Source organism: Bacillus rossius, assembly GCF_032445375.1.
Source record: "Bacillus rossius redtenbacheri isolate Brsri chromosome 4 unlocalized genomic scaffold, Brsri_v3 Brsri_v3_scf4_2, whole genome shotgun sequence".
Lineage (NCBI taxonomy): Eukaryota > Metazoa > Arthropoda > Insecta > Phasmatodea > Bacillidae > Bacillus > Bacillus rossius.
In genome coordinates, this window is record NW_026962011.1 from 26,724,270 (window position 1) to 26,737,690 (window position 13,421).

A 13,421-nucleotide genomic window follows, 5' to 3' on the forward strand; every position below is an offset into this window, starting at 1 on the left:
CCGATTGTGCTGAAAATCGGTGGACGATCGTTAAATTACATAATATTATCTAATAATTCAAACTACGAAAACATGATTGAAAAATCAAATCGATGGTTGTTCCAATCGAGTGGAAGAGAGATTCCGCCATTCCGCGCATGCGTACAATGAGCATAACAGGAGACTTCCGTAGTGGGATAATGTGCGTTACGTGACCCTTTTTCGTGCGTGCAGCCGACGTTCATCGATTTATTTGACGTCACGTAAAAAAAAAAACTAAAAGTCAGTCATGGGGACTGTCGACAGCAGTGAAAACTCAAAAATTTTGTTTTTAACCTTGCAATATGAAATCATTTCTACGTCAAATGTACGCAAGAAAATGATTTTTGGTATTAACATCACTAGCGTGTCGGTGACGCGAACCCATATAAGTTTTGCCCCTACCATTAGTAACTTTAAAACTAGAAGAAATGAAGTTTTTTTTTGGTTGAAAGAATAAAAAATTATTAACTTAAATCTACAAATAATCAAACATTATCTCTTATAAACCAATTACCTGACAGTTGAAGATATTCACTACGTAAATAAATAAACAAAAGAAAAAACATGACCTCAACTTAACTACCTACTAAAAAATTACCAATACTCGCAATATGTACCACACAATAACGTTAAAATTTCCTTAGAAAATAAAAATAAAATGAAAAACTTGTATCTTTAAAAATAGAATAAATTAAGTTTTATCCTTGAAATATAAAAAAATTATAACGTCACTTGACCATATCGATGACGCCTTACATGAATTTACTCCCTATCCAAACCTTTCTATAGAAGTTTTCACTTCAAAAATGGTGTTCATATATTTTTAATACAACTAAATTTCCAAGATACCGTCCAATTCTATGGGTATTAATTTCATTTTATTAATGTTTGGGTGTACTGATAGATATGATTGGCCGAAGCATTTTCAAAGCTCTAGCTCTACCTTTACAATTCTGTTAATTCCTTATAAAGGTAGTTAATAAAAAACAAAATACGTGTAATTTTTTTTTTTTTTCAGTTTGTGCCAAACTTTGTGTTGTTTCGCCTATTATGGCGCCGATATTATCTCCCTCATCTACTGTTTCGAAGCGGACGTTTCCACCACCGATGACATCGGGTGCTCTCCAACCTCCCTCCCCGCCCACCTATCTTTCCAGCTCCTCCGTTTTGTGACGTCACGTTCGTTTTGTGTGTGCCTGCTGTTTCCCCTCTTGTGTCTCTGCGCAGGCGCAGTACGAGTGTGCCCGGGCCTATGTTTTAGCCTGGCTCCTTATGTTATGACCCACGTCGGCGGGAGCGACCGACTTGGCATGGCCTTCAAGTGTGTAAGGACCGTTCGTCAGTAGTGTGCTTGATGCATGGAGGCTGCACCCCCTTAAGGGCTCCACCTACCCGGGCGCAAATACGGTGCGCAGAGCTTCAGGAAAAACAACGCAATTTCAAAACTACTCAAGATATCCGAGTGGGGTCTGTTTACGAAAAACATTTAAAAGTTCGCTGAGGGCCGAAAAGTATTTTTGATTTTGGATAAAGTTTAGAAACTGTATTTTTATAAGAATTAAAGTGGCCAAAAAGCATGTTTTCAGAGTAATTTTTAGGCGTAAAACAACCGGTACAGATTCTTGAAAGCACTTAAGGGACTTGCATTATACCTTTATTTTCATTTCTCCACCATGTAATATAAAGATCACCGCTCAAATTTCACAGTTATTCTGTGACGACGAGAAGACTGCGTGCCAGTTCAGAGCCTTGCGTTTAAAGGCGATACCGCGCTAGAAGCACCAGCGAGCGTCGCGCTTAGGGTTACCAGACACTGATAACAAAAAAGGAGGACATTCACCTCGCAAAAGGAGGTCATTTCACTAAAAAGATGGACTATATATATATATATATATATATATATATATATATATATATATATATATATATATATATATAAAAGCCGTGAATTAATTACAATGGAGTACGATATTTTACAATGTGTTGGCATTTAATACTGTTTCAGTATAAAGAATCAAACAATCTACGCATATACAGCATATTGAAACACGTGCTTCTGCATGTGCTGCTACCTGTCAAGCTGTCATATAACTACTTACTAGTGGGGTGACTCTGCGGACAGCGTATTACCGCGCACCGCGCGCTTTACTTAAGAGTGTAACTGCAGGAATTATCTCACTTTATAAAAAAGCCTGACATTTTGGAGCATTAAGGAAAATCCCGCCGGACGCAAAAAAATACATAAAAAGGAGGACATGTCCTCCTTTTGCCGGACGTTTGGTAACCCTAGTCGCGCTTATCATTTCGCCTCACCAACACACATACATCCCTGACGAGGCGGGCCCCTTAACGTAACGTGTAACTTTCGCATTTTCTTTCCTTATTTTAAATTCCCTTTCGCCTGCCGCTCTTTAAATTATATCTTGACTTTATTAGTTTGTGTGCTGAGGCATGTTTAAGTACCATTTTAATATTTTGTTTGCTGACATGTCTAGTGTGGGCGTGTCACGAGTTTCCGATGAAGTTTAACTTACTAATATTGTATTTCGCCAGCATTGTATGGCTGTTAATTTGCCCTAACAGTATTTTCAATTACCTTATGAATTACGTCAGGTACTCTGTGTTTTCATCTGTTTGCAATTAAAGTATATTTCCGAGAGGAACCTTTCGAGTTACGCTTTTGATGCGCTTTATGCTTTATTTTGTGATGTCACTATTTTATTGGCTACGCATTTTGTGGGTCACCCGCCTAATAATGGTTCACTTTAGATCAATTTGGCCGTATAATGTTAAAGTATTTATGCTCATATTTATATTGTTTGATCTCTTGCTCTTTTTTACGTGCCCGGTGTGCTAAATGATGGGCTATACTTATTGGCCATTAATATGCTATTGAGTATTAAGTAATTTTCAACACTTACAGTATGCTTTGTATTTTTATCCAGATAGTCTTTGCGGTTATTTGAATAAGACTTATTGTTCCACCGTCGCATATTTTGTGGACATACAAACCGTAAGGCTCAATTTTTACTAGCATTTTATAATATTCTAAGCCCTGGTGTGTTAAAAAAATGCTTAGTGCTCACATAATCTATGATTTGTAATTCGTAACATAAAGGAAATTTCATTGTGTTTCCTGTGTAATAGATTTATCATCATTTCATGATATAATTTTGATGCCATTGGGATATTGTACGTCAGTTAATGTAATTTTGAGAAAATGCTAACGCCGTGAAACTTTTGTGCATAAATTTTTAGGACATTTTATATTGACCACATTTGTGTTTGCATTTACTTGGACTGTCACGTAAATTTCCCACGTCTCTATTTACAGTGTTGCTGTTGTTTATTTTTTTCATGTTTATGAATGTTTACGCTTATTTTTATCACGTTGAGTCTTGGTATTACCCTGCGTAAGGGCGGCGTTGATCATTTATTGGGCCATTCTTATGACCGTGATTGTTATTTAATATTGATACTGAAAAAATCAAGCATGTTATCTATTTACCTCATGATAATTTTTATCATATTAATTATTTGACATTATTGTTTAGCACCACCGGCGAAACTCTCTGATAAACCGTTTTAGAATGGTGCCTTTTCTTATGGCGCAAGCATGTAGGTTGCTGGGAGGAGGCTGCAGTCTTGCCTTCATTTAGTTTCCCCTCATTTCCCTTCCTTAAATTATAAACAATTTCCGTCAGATTTTGACTTCTTCTGTGTTCAAGCAGGGATAGAGTTCAGGCGCAAGACGGAATCAGCTTGTAATTTTCTATTTTTTTATTTTTATTTTCTATTTTTCTTATTCACTGACCTTTATTTAATAAAACGTGCTTCAGTTTTCTCTGTGTAGTCATGGCTATTTCTGGTTAGACTTCTGCTGATATTCTCCGAGTGTTTCTGGTTATTCCTGAGAAAAATATCCCTGCATGTATTATTTTTCGTAATTAGGCAAGCAAATTTATTCAGAATTTCGTTTGGTTAGTGCTACCAAATCATATATTTTACAGGTGGAATTCAAACAAAAAAAATGTTTTGCTCAGTATATTTCTATGCCTTGAGACAGCTGAGTAACACTAACATGCAAAACGAACTTCCTTCTCCTTCATGTCTAGCGAAGCCCTCTTGCGTTAGTGAGTGAACATCCCGCATCTCACATAAAAAATAATAATATTTACCAACACAGCACGTAACTACATCAGTTAGCAAGAATCGGGACTACTTGCCACAATTTATTTTGCATTAGATAAATTAACTCTCGCAGTTAGAGCCATACAGTCCCGTTGTCTCGTAGTCTTGTAGCTTCATAGCCAAGTTGCCTTGTAGCCAAATTTAACTGAAGCAGTTAGACCTAAGACAGCTAGAGCCAAAGACAGGTGGAGTCAAAGACAGTTGGAGGCATTGTAGCCTACCGGAAATTGGCCATCGCATCGTACTGAGTTGAATGTTCGTGAAAATGTGCGTCCTTTTCGTTAAATGTACGTAATAGTCTGTATTATCGTATCCTACTGACGTATCCCTGTGATGAGATCGTATCCCTGTGGCGTATCCCTGCGACAAGATCGTATCCCCGTAGCGGGATCGTATCCCTGTGGCGAGAACGTATCCCCGCTGATTCGAATGATGTACGTCCCTTTTCGTTAAATGTGCTTCCTTTTAATCGCATTTTCGTTTAATGTTCTTCCTTTCTTATATAGTCCTGTAGCCTCGGGACCTTGTCCTGTCATTTCCTTGTAGCCAAATTTTGTGGCAGATGGTGGAGCCAAAGACAGATGGAGTCAAAGGCATTTGGAGCAGTTGGTACCTACTTATATCAGCGTCGTATTCTACTGAGAGAATCACATCCTACTGAGTTGAACGTTCGTGTAAATGTACGTCCTTTCTGTTAAATGTGCGTAGTCAAATCTGTAGTATCGTATTCCTCTGACGAGAACATATCCCTCTGACGAGAGCGTATTCCTCTGACGAGAAAGTATCTCTCTGACACGAATGAATCCTTCTGACACGAACGTACCCATCTGACGAGAATGTATCCCTCTGACGAGAACGTATCCCTCTGACGAGAATGTATCGCTCTGACGAGACCGTATATTTCTAACGAGTTCGTATCCCTCCGATGAGAGCGTATCTCTCTGATGAGAACGTATCCTTTGGATGAAATTGTATCCCTCTGATGAGAACGAATCCCTGTGGTGATATTGTATCCATGAGCTGAGATCGTATCTCTCTGATATTATCGTACCCCTGCGTTGAGATCGTATCCCTTAGGCTAGATAGTATCCTGTGGCGAGATCGTTTCTCTGTGCCGTATTCCGGCGACGAGATCATACCTACCAAGTTGAATTTTCGTACAAATGTGTGTCCTCTTCGTTAAATATGCTTCAGTTTTTAATGTACTTCCAAAAGTGCTTCCTTTTTTGGAATGTACTTCCAAAAGGGCTTCCTTTTTTTGACGAATGTAGCTACTTCCTTTTCTTGAATGTGCTACCAAATTTGCTGCCTTTTTTGATTGTGCTACCAAATGTGCTCTTCCTTTTTTTGGTTGTTCCACCAAAAGTGCTTCCTCTTTGTCGAATGTGCTACCGATTGAGCTTCCTTTTAGTTGAATGTGCTTCCTTTTTGACTGTGGTTACTTTCGCGGATTGTGAGTCTGATTGTGCTTCCTTTCCGTTGATTGTGCTTCTTTTTCGTTGATTGTGCTTCCTTTTCGTTGATTGTGCTTCCATTGGTGCTTCCTTTTCTTTGATTGTGCTTACGATTGTGCTTCCGATTTAAATGGCTTCATTTTTTTTTCTGTTAATCGATAAGTCTGTGGTCGGGCCATGATTGACCTCATGGTTCGGAGATGCCTGGAATAAACGCCTGACATTGAACTTGATCTGTTTAAAATGTTAGTCGAGTATCGACGAAAATTATCTCTTGGTTCGGAGACGCTTGGTCTATGTACATTATTTTGTACATTAATTGTTTAAAATGCTCACCGAGTATCGTTGAAAAATACCTCTTGGTTACAGACTGGATGTTTCTGACCACCCACTGGATGTGCCTGGCTACCAACTGGAGATGGTCTGGCCACCTACTGGGCATGCGTTTCTGACTACATACTACATAGACGTATCTGGCCACTGACTTGGCATGCCTGGCCACCGAATTGGGCGTTTTAGCCTGACCAACTGACTGGATATGCGTGCCTGGCCAACCGACTGACATGCATAGCTTACATCAAGACGTAACTGGTCACCGATTACATGCCTGGCCACTGAATAGACATGCCTGACCACCAACTTGATGTGTGGAGGCACTGATTGGACATGGTTGGTTAATCGGCTGAAATGTGGAGATGCCCTGTAAACACATGTCAAGGCATGCAAAGGACTCGCTTCGCACTCTAAGAAGACTGAACACATCGAGGAACGCTTGTTGTTTCCTTTTTTTTTTTGTACTTGTAGAACTTCTTGAAAAAAATTTTATTTGTAATTTTGTTGTTCTATTTGTCGAACGTGTCATTTGTTGGTAATTTTAATTTAAATTATATTTTATTGCATCAAGAAAGGATCTAACCAAGGACGGATATCGATCGAATCAATCATTCTTTTAACAAGTGATTCTTTAATGATTTTTGGAATTTTCCCGAATATCTAGCTAAAAATTTACAGAATTTCAAGATGTTGGCCAAGACGGCTGACAAAATGGTGAACGCCACTGTAATAAATACTTCTGCACTCTATCGTGCAAAAATTAAACTAATATGGTGACAGCTCCCTCTAGCAGAAGAAAATGAGATGGCAACCTCCACCAGACAACAAGATGGCTGACCCAAAATGACTGCCATAACTTCATACTGGCTGGCGTAATATCTGTCTTGGCATTAGTGGTGGAAGGTTAGTCTGCCGATGGTTCTGTGGAGGAAGGATTCGTCGCAATTTTTAAAAGAATGACCTTGTCTGATTCTAACCAAAGACTCCTAACTCTATAAAATAAGTACATTTTTATTAAAATTTTAAATATTTCTTTGAATTTATAGCATTAAAGATACAGATATATAATACAACGATGTCATACAAAATCAAGATAGTGACCGTAATACAAAGTGCAACGTTCTATAATCCAAGAAGGCGGGTGTGACAAGTCAATAATTTTTACAATTTAAATTAATATGTAACTAAGATTACATAAACTTTTTATTAATAAATTTCATGTTTACTCTCACCCGGAATCGAACCGAGGACCGGGATGGGTTCAGTAACTAAACATTTGAAGAAAACATTTTTTTTATATTTTTTGGAATTTATTTGGAATTTTTTGGTCAAAATAAAGGAATTTCAAGTTTACAGTCAAGTCAAGATGATAGGGCTTCCTTGGAAAGATGTCATTCTCGATGTAATATAGACCTTTTGGATTTTCTGCGGGGGAAATGGGAAATTTTCCCTAAAAATGGGACTTTTTCCTTCGAAAAAGGGAAATTTCAAGTAATTTTCAGGAATTTTGAGTCATTTTTGAGGAATATTTAAGGTCAAGGTCATCCAATATGACCACCGTGACTTCAGGGAGGTCGGTCATTGACCCCATCCACAATCCACACTCCGACTCCAGTGCCAGAAGGAACATTCCTATACTACTCCGATATTATACTGATAGTCCCTTCTAAGCAGGAACATTAACAAGTATGTTCGCGTAGGCATGTATAAAAACTGCATGAAAGCAAAGCAAGATGATGTTTAAGTGTTTGCTCATGTTGCGTAGTAGCGATTGTGAGGTAGAGATGGTGGTGCGCAGGTTTGGAGGAGGTGCTGACCTTAACGATTGTGAGGGGCGTGAGGTGCGTAAGATAGTGAAAACTGAGATCGTCATAGGAGCAGTTGTGAGGTAGAGATAAGGTGAACTGGTTTGGAGGAGGTGCTGACCTTGACGATTGTGGGTGGCATGAGGTGCGTAAGGTAGTGGAAACTGAGATCGTCATAGGAGCAGTTGTGAGGTAGAGATAAGGTGAACAGGTTTGGAGGAGGTGCTGACCTTGACGATTGTGGGTGGTGTGAGGTGCGTAAGGTAGTGGAAACTGAGATCGTCATAGGAGCAGTTGTGAGGTAGAGATAAGGTGAACAGGTTTTGAGGAGGTTCTGACCTTGACGATTGTGGGCGGCGTGAGGTGCGTGAGGTAGCGGCAGCTGAGCTCGTCGTAGGAGCAGTTGTGAGGGGCGGGCACAGCGAAGTTACAGTCGGCATCATGGTTGACAATGGCTAGCGGCAGGTCCCAGGGGTCGCCGCCCACCGCCAGGCAGAACAGGATCACTTGGAACACCGGCACGCCGAAGATGAACATCATCATCCTGCAAGTCAACATGACGGGCGCGCCGTTCAGCCTCTTGTACTCCTGCTTGTCTCGTCATTCTTCCAACAAACACTGCGCATGACTGGAACAGTACCTCAATACAGTTATGACAGTTCCATGTTCATCTGCTCAAGCTAATATATGCTCTCTGGTCACCAAGTGTGCTGACATGCCTGTTGGTCTCTTCCAATCGCTTGGCCAGTGGTATGGTTCCTTTTTAGTAACCGAAATACTTCCACACTAAGATTATTTACAATAATTGTGGTTCCTATGTAGTGAAACAGATATCTTTCACACAAAATATACTAATACCTTTTTTTTTTCGATCCCTTATACAATTTAATTTCAAGTAACTGTATTAGTCAAAGCTTGTATTTTTGAAGGAACAATTGATGATTTGTCTACCTGTCAAAATGTACAATAAACCTTCTTAATTTTGGTTTCTCATCTTCAACGTTAGCTATAGGACTTACTGTCTGCAATTAAATCTTTGAAATCATGCCATATTATATTTTACCATTTAATTTGTTTCATTTTATTAAATTGTATATGAATAACGAACCATATTTTGACTTCAGCACTACATGACAAATATTTAGAGAAATAAAACTATCCTCTTGTAACATATTAGGAATGGTTGCGTAAATACTTACACAGTTACGTTTCTTCTTCATACTAAAAAAAATCAACTACCGGGAATAATGTTAATTTACTGTGCTGTTTACTGTTTTTTATTTAATACCTGCTGCAATCCCCGGCGTCACCCGGGCTGAACACAGAGTGATATATTGTCCGCGAGTTAAAGCCAAATGGGTAGCGCCATATGACAGTGTGGTGGGCATAGGCAAAATGACACGCAATATACTGTTTATATGTCTATGACATATGATTTTCTGTTTACCCGTGGCAATCGGCTGAACGGTCCACTTGGTGTATTAACTTGCTTTTTGGTGTTATTTTGGTTATATCGCAATTCACCATATAATTTTGTCCCTACCAATGAGTAAACACCACCATTTTTTCAATCAACCAAACTAAAAACCAAAATTGAGATCTAAAGCAGGGTTTTATACTCTTACTCCAGCCAATTCCACGACTCCTTTTTGTCCCATATGTATTATCTTCCTGACCCATTATCATCACTTATCTGGCACACATTACTTATAAAAAAACAAATCAACACCATGTGAACAATTCTGCCTGTCAGAAAATGAAAACTATTAAAATTTATATATATAATCATATTATATATATATATATATATATATATATATATATATATATATATCACAGAGGCACCCGCCCCCTCGCCCCTCATGCGAGCCCACCACATCATGCATGCGCGTGCAATACTTAATACTTATTTGGCTACAACACTAATACTTACATTTTAAATATCGCGATATCTTTTGAATGAAACGTCCGAATAGAATAACTCAAAAAGTTCTAGAAAGGTATTGAATTCGTCTTGAATATGCAGTAATTTATTTTGATAAGGATTAATAACAATGTACACAATAAAGAGTTTTTGAAGCGACGGCATTTTAATTATTTAAAAAAATAAAAGAAAACACTAATTGTGAGATAACTACAATAGTTAGACATATGGTTACGCTATATTTTTTGAAGACAATTATATGTTCTGCAAAGTGGTAGTACATTGTGTTGTTCTATAATCAATAGGTTTCGCAGCGCACGCCGTGTAAGGATTTTTTCGGGTCATTTTTTTACACCTTGGGTTACCTTATTGGACTTTTAGTAAGGATCCCTAATGTTATTGATAATATAATATAGCCTATAGCCTTCCTCGATAAATGTACTATCCAACACTGAAAGAATTTTTCAAATCGGACTAGTGGTTCCTGAGATTAGCGCGTTCAAACAAACAAACAAACAAACAAACTCTTCAGCTTTATAATATTAGTATAGATGACTAAGTTTCTTTAAAAATAATAGACAATGCAGGGGAGCAAGTCCATTTTTTTAGGTATAACTACTAGAATAAATTTAATGGCATTCTTTGTACGCCTATTTAAAATTAAAAAAGCGTAAACTTATGTACGTGCGTTAGAACTTATTTTTCTCTTTGATTGTCTACTCTCAACTATTATGAAAAAAATCTACAAAAATTACTAAAATTTGTTTACATAACTGTTGTAACAAATATGTATTTTACAGCATATTGGGCAGAGGTGAATACACCTTAAAGCTAAAGTACCCGGTATTGCTCAGGCTTTACGCTTCTTATTTTTAAGAGAGAGTATTTCGAATACAAAAATGTAATGTTTTATTTCAGAAATTAAAACTACTGGTGGATGGATAATTGGAGAATTTTTTTTTTTCATAATCAGATGTAACCAATGCTATAGATCTTATCTTGAGTCTCAATTTTGCGCATTTTCATCAAGATGTACCAAAATTACTTTTTTTAGGGGTAGGAATATAGGTTGGAGTGGTTTTTGTAAATCGCATGTAGAAATGATCGTCATTATTTTTTAAATTAGAAATATTCAGTAATTTTTTACATGTGTGCAAAATTTCATCAAGCTTGAAATAAGTCTGTACATTTGTATTTTAAAAATAAGAAGCATAGATTCTTATTCATATGCACATACATATAGGTATTCACATATTCCCAATAAATGCCTTCGTTTGTGTTTATAACATTTATTTTCTATAAGTAAAAATTAAATTTTATAAGCTTAACGAGCGTAAAATAACTAACCCAACACACTGATCTACAGATTAAAGTTACGCCATTGATAATATAATTTGCTTTACTTGTAGTGTTTAAATGCAATAATATATTATATAGGAAGATGTAAACAAAAATTCATTTATGGTAAGAAACAAATCTATAAATTTTTTCGTCCAAACCACACACGAATCGTTGAGCTAAATACATCCGATAATGTGGAACTGAAATTATTAAGTTATCAACTATTTAATCCCAGGATTAAATCGCACAGAAAAGTTTTCGATTACTTTTTGTGACTATTGAAGTTTACAAAATGTATTCCAGAAAAAGTTTCGATATAAAGAAAATTTATTTGGCACACCGATAAGCTTGGTATGTCCCTCGATGTTCATGTAAGCTAATATATACAGGTTAATTTCGCCTATCTGGACGACTTCAGCTCGTGGGTACAGCAGAAACACGCATGCGCTTTAGACATCATCCTGTTGAACTTCCCGTTGTGGAATTGGCCATCAGTATAATTGACCATGAATGTTTGTTGACCTCATGCGCCCAAGAATGTAATGTGGCTCTACCCAGGGTTCCGCCAGATGTACAGGTAGTTCTTCTTCATGAGGGCTCGCATGGCCCCCACAGACACCAGCCCACAGCAGTCCTTGGGCCGCCTCGGCTCGCCGTCCTGGGAACAAGCGACATTTATTGATTTTTTTTCTAATTGCTAACCTAAATTAAAACTAAGTGTGTTGGGGAGGGTTCCGGGTTAGGGAGGGAGACTAAGTGCGTCTCAGGCCGAAGCCCATACGCTCTAATCATGCAGGGTATTAGCCATGCAGGAGGGGTAGCATGCATCGTGTGCTAGGAGGGGATTGGCCAGCCATGGCAGCGATTGGCGCCATGACAAACTCCCCTCACTGACTATACTAGACTAAAACTAGATAAGTTGAGCCCAGGTAAATCCTGCATAGACACAGGGAAAACCCTGGGCTCTGACATGCGGGATGCAAAATTTCGTGCATTAGTATCAAGCAGGAGGCTTACGGGAAAAACAGAAGGATGGATCTGGAGGAAGAGTTGGACAGAGTAGAAAAGAGTCTATCATGCGGGGGGGGGGGGGGGCCTTTGGACATTGCTGTCCGCATTGGTTTCGGTGGTGCTGTTTGTTTCGGGGGCGTCTTTAGTCGTTTCCCACCGGGCTGCCAGCCAGCCCACTTAAATTAAGAAGAAAGAAAAATTTTGTTAAATTATTTAAGCTGTAATTCAAAATCTCATGCTTTTCAGAACACAGCCGGCACTGGAGGTGAGGCCAGCCAGGCGAACCATGCCATCAGACATGAGGGTCAGCCCTAACACGACAGGCAGAGAACCCGAGGGGGTTGTACATACACCTGTGTGCTTCGCACTATTTTGAATTAGCAAGCGAGTCCTCGTGAGTCAGCACGGCTGCCTCTGGGGCACTACCATTCCCCTTTCCCACCTGCTTCACTGCCAATTCAGCACACATTGTTATAATTTTCTGTCATTTTTATGCCATTGTAAGTAACAATTTCTTAAAACTAAGATATCTAAAACATTTTTTTGCTGTTACCTCGAACCGAATAGACGTACATCTCATCGGAAAATTATTTATTATCACTGAATTCACAACTGTATCGTAACGCATATCAAAATGACATTAAAAATATCGCAGAGTGTGTATAGTTGGTTGGCGCAGTTACTTTTTTTTTTTTTTTTTTTGCTGTTTACGAAACATGACATTTATTTACATTCAAAAAAGTGTGCTGTACATTTCAGTATAGTACAATTTTACGATGAACGATTAAAATATGCATTGTAAGCTTAAATAGAATATTTAATCTGTGTGCGGATATAGAAGGAACGCTATTGAGTTTCACATACACAAAAAGTGAGAGCTGACCTTTGAAGTAATATGGTCTTCAACTCCGTGATGTGGAGAGAGCTCGCTGTTCACTGGTTGCAAGTCTCCGCTGACAGTCTCTGGTTTCCTGTTCCTTGCGTCGTTCGCAATCTGGAATGGTGCAACACGTCATGTCCTGACCGGAATTCATCTTCAAGTCAAAACATCTTTTTCCCTTAACATGTAATGGAAATTACTTCGCAATGCTATTAGCTGACTAACACAAAACTCATTTACTAAACAGGTTAAAGTAATTTAAATGTCTTAGGCAGTTTATATTGTGTGAATAGTCATCAATTTGGTTAAAAACATAAACATAAAAGTCTGCTGATAGCAAACATGCTAACACAATTTGACAACAATATGGGAGTTTAAATACGTTGTGATATGCTTACCTGGTGCCTCCACCAAATGTAATAAAATGAAATTAATATAAGAAGAATAGATTGGATTCCTCA

The 13,421-nt window shown here is 38.2% G+C and overlaps 1 protein-coding gene across 1 annotated transcript in view; it reads right to left on the reverse strand.

Annotated features, from left to right (window-relative positions):
• The window catches only part of LOC134541768 (ABC transporter G family member 20-like), a 122,746-nt gene that overhangs the window by 20,440 nt on the left and 88,885 nt on the right, over positions 1 to 13,421 (reverse strand). Inside the window, exons 8-10 of the mRNA XM_063385431.1 lie at positions 12,964 to 13,074; positions 11,624 to 11,727; positions 8,144 to 8,348 (exon numbers count right to left, since the gene is read on the reverse strand). Of these exons, the coding sequence (XP_063241501.1) occupies positions 8,144 to 8,348; positions 11,624 to 11,727; positions 12,964 to 13,074 (420 nt within the window). The remainder of the gene's footprint in view (positions 1 to 8,143; positions 8,349 to 11,623; positions 11,728 to 12,963; positions 13,075 to 13,421) is intronic.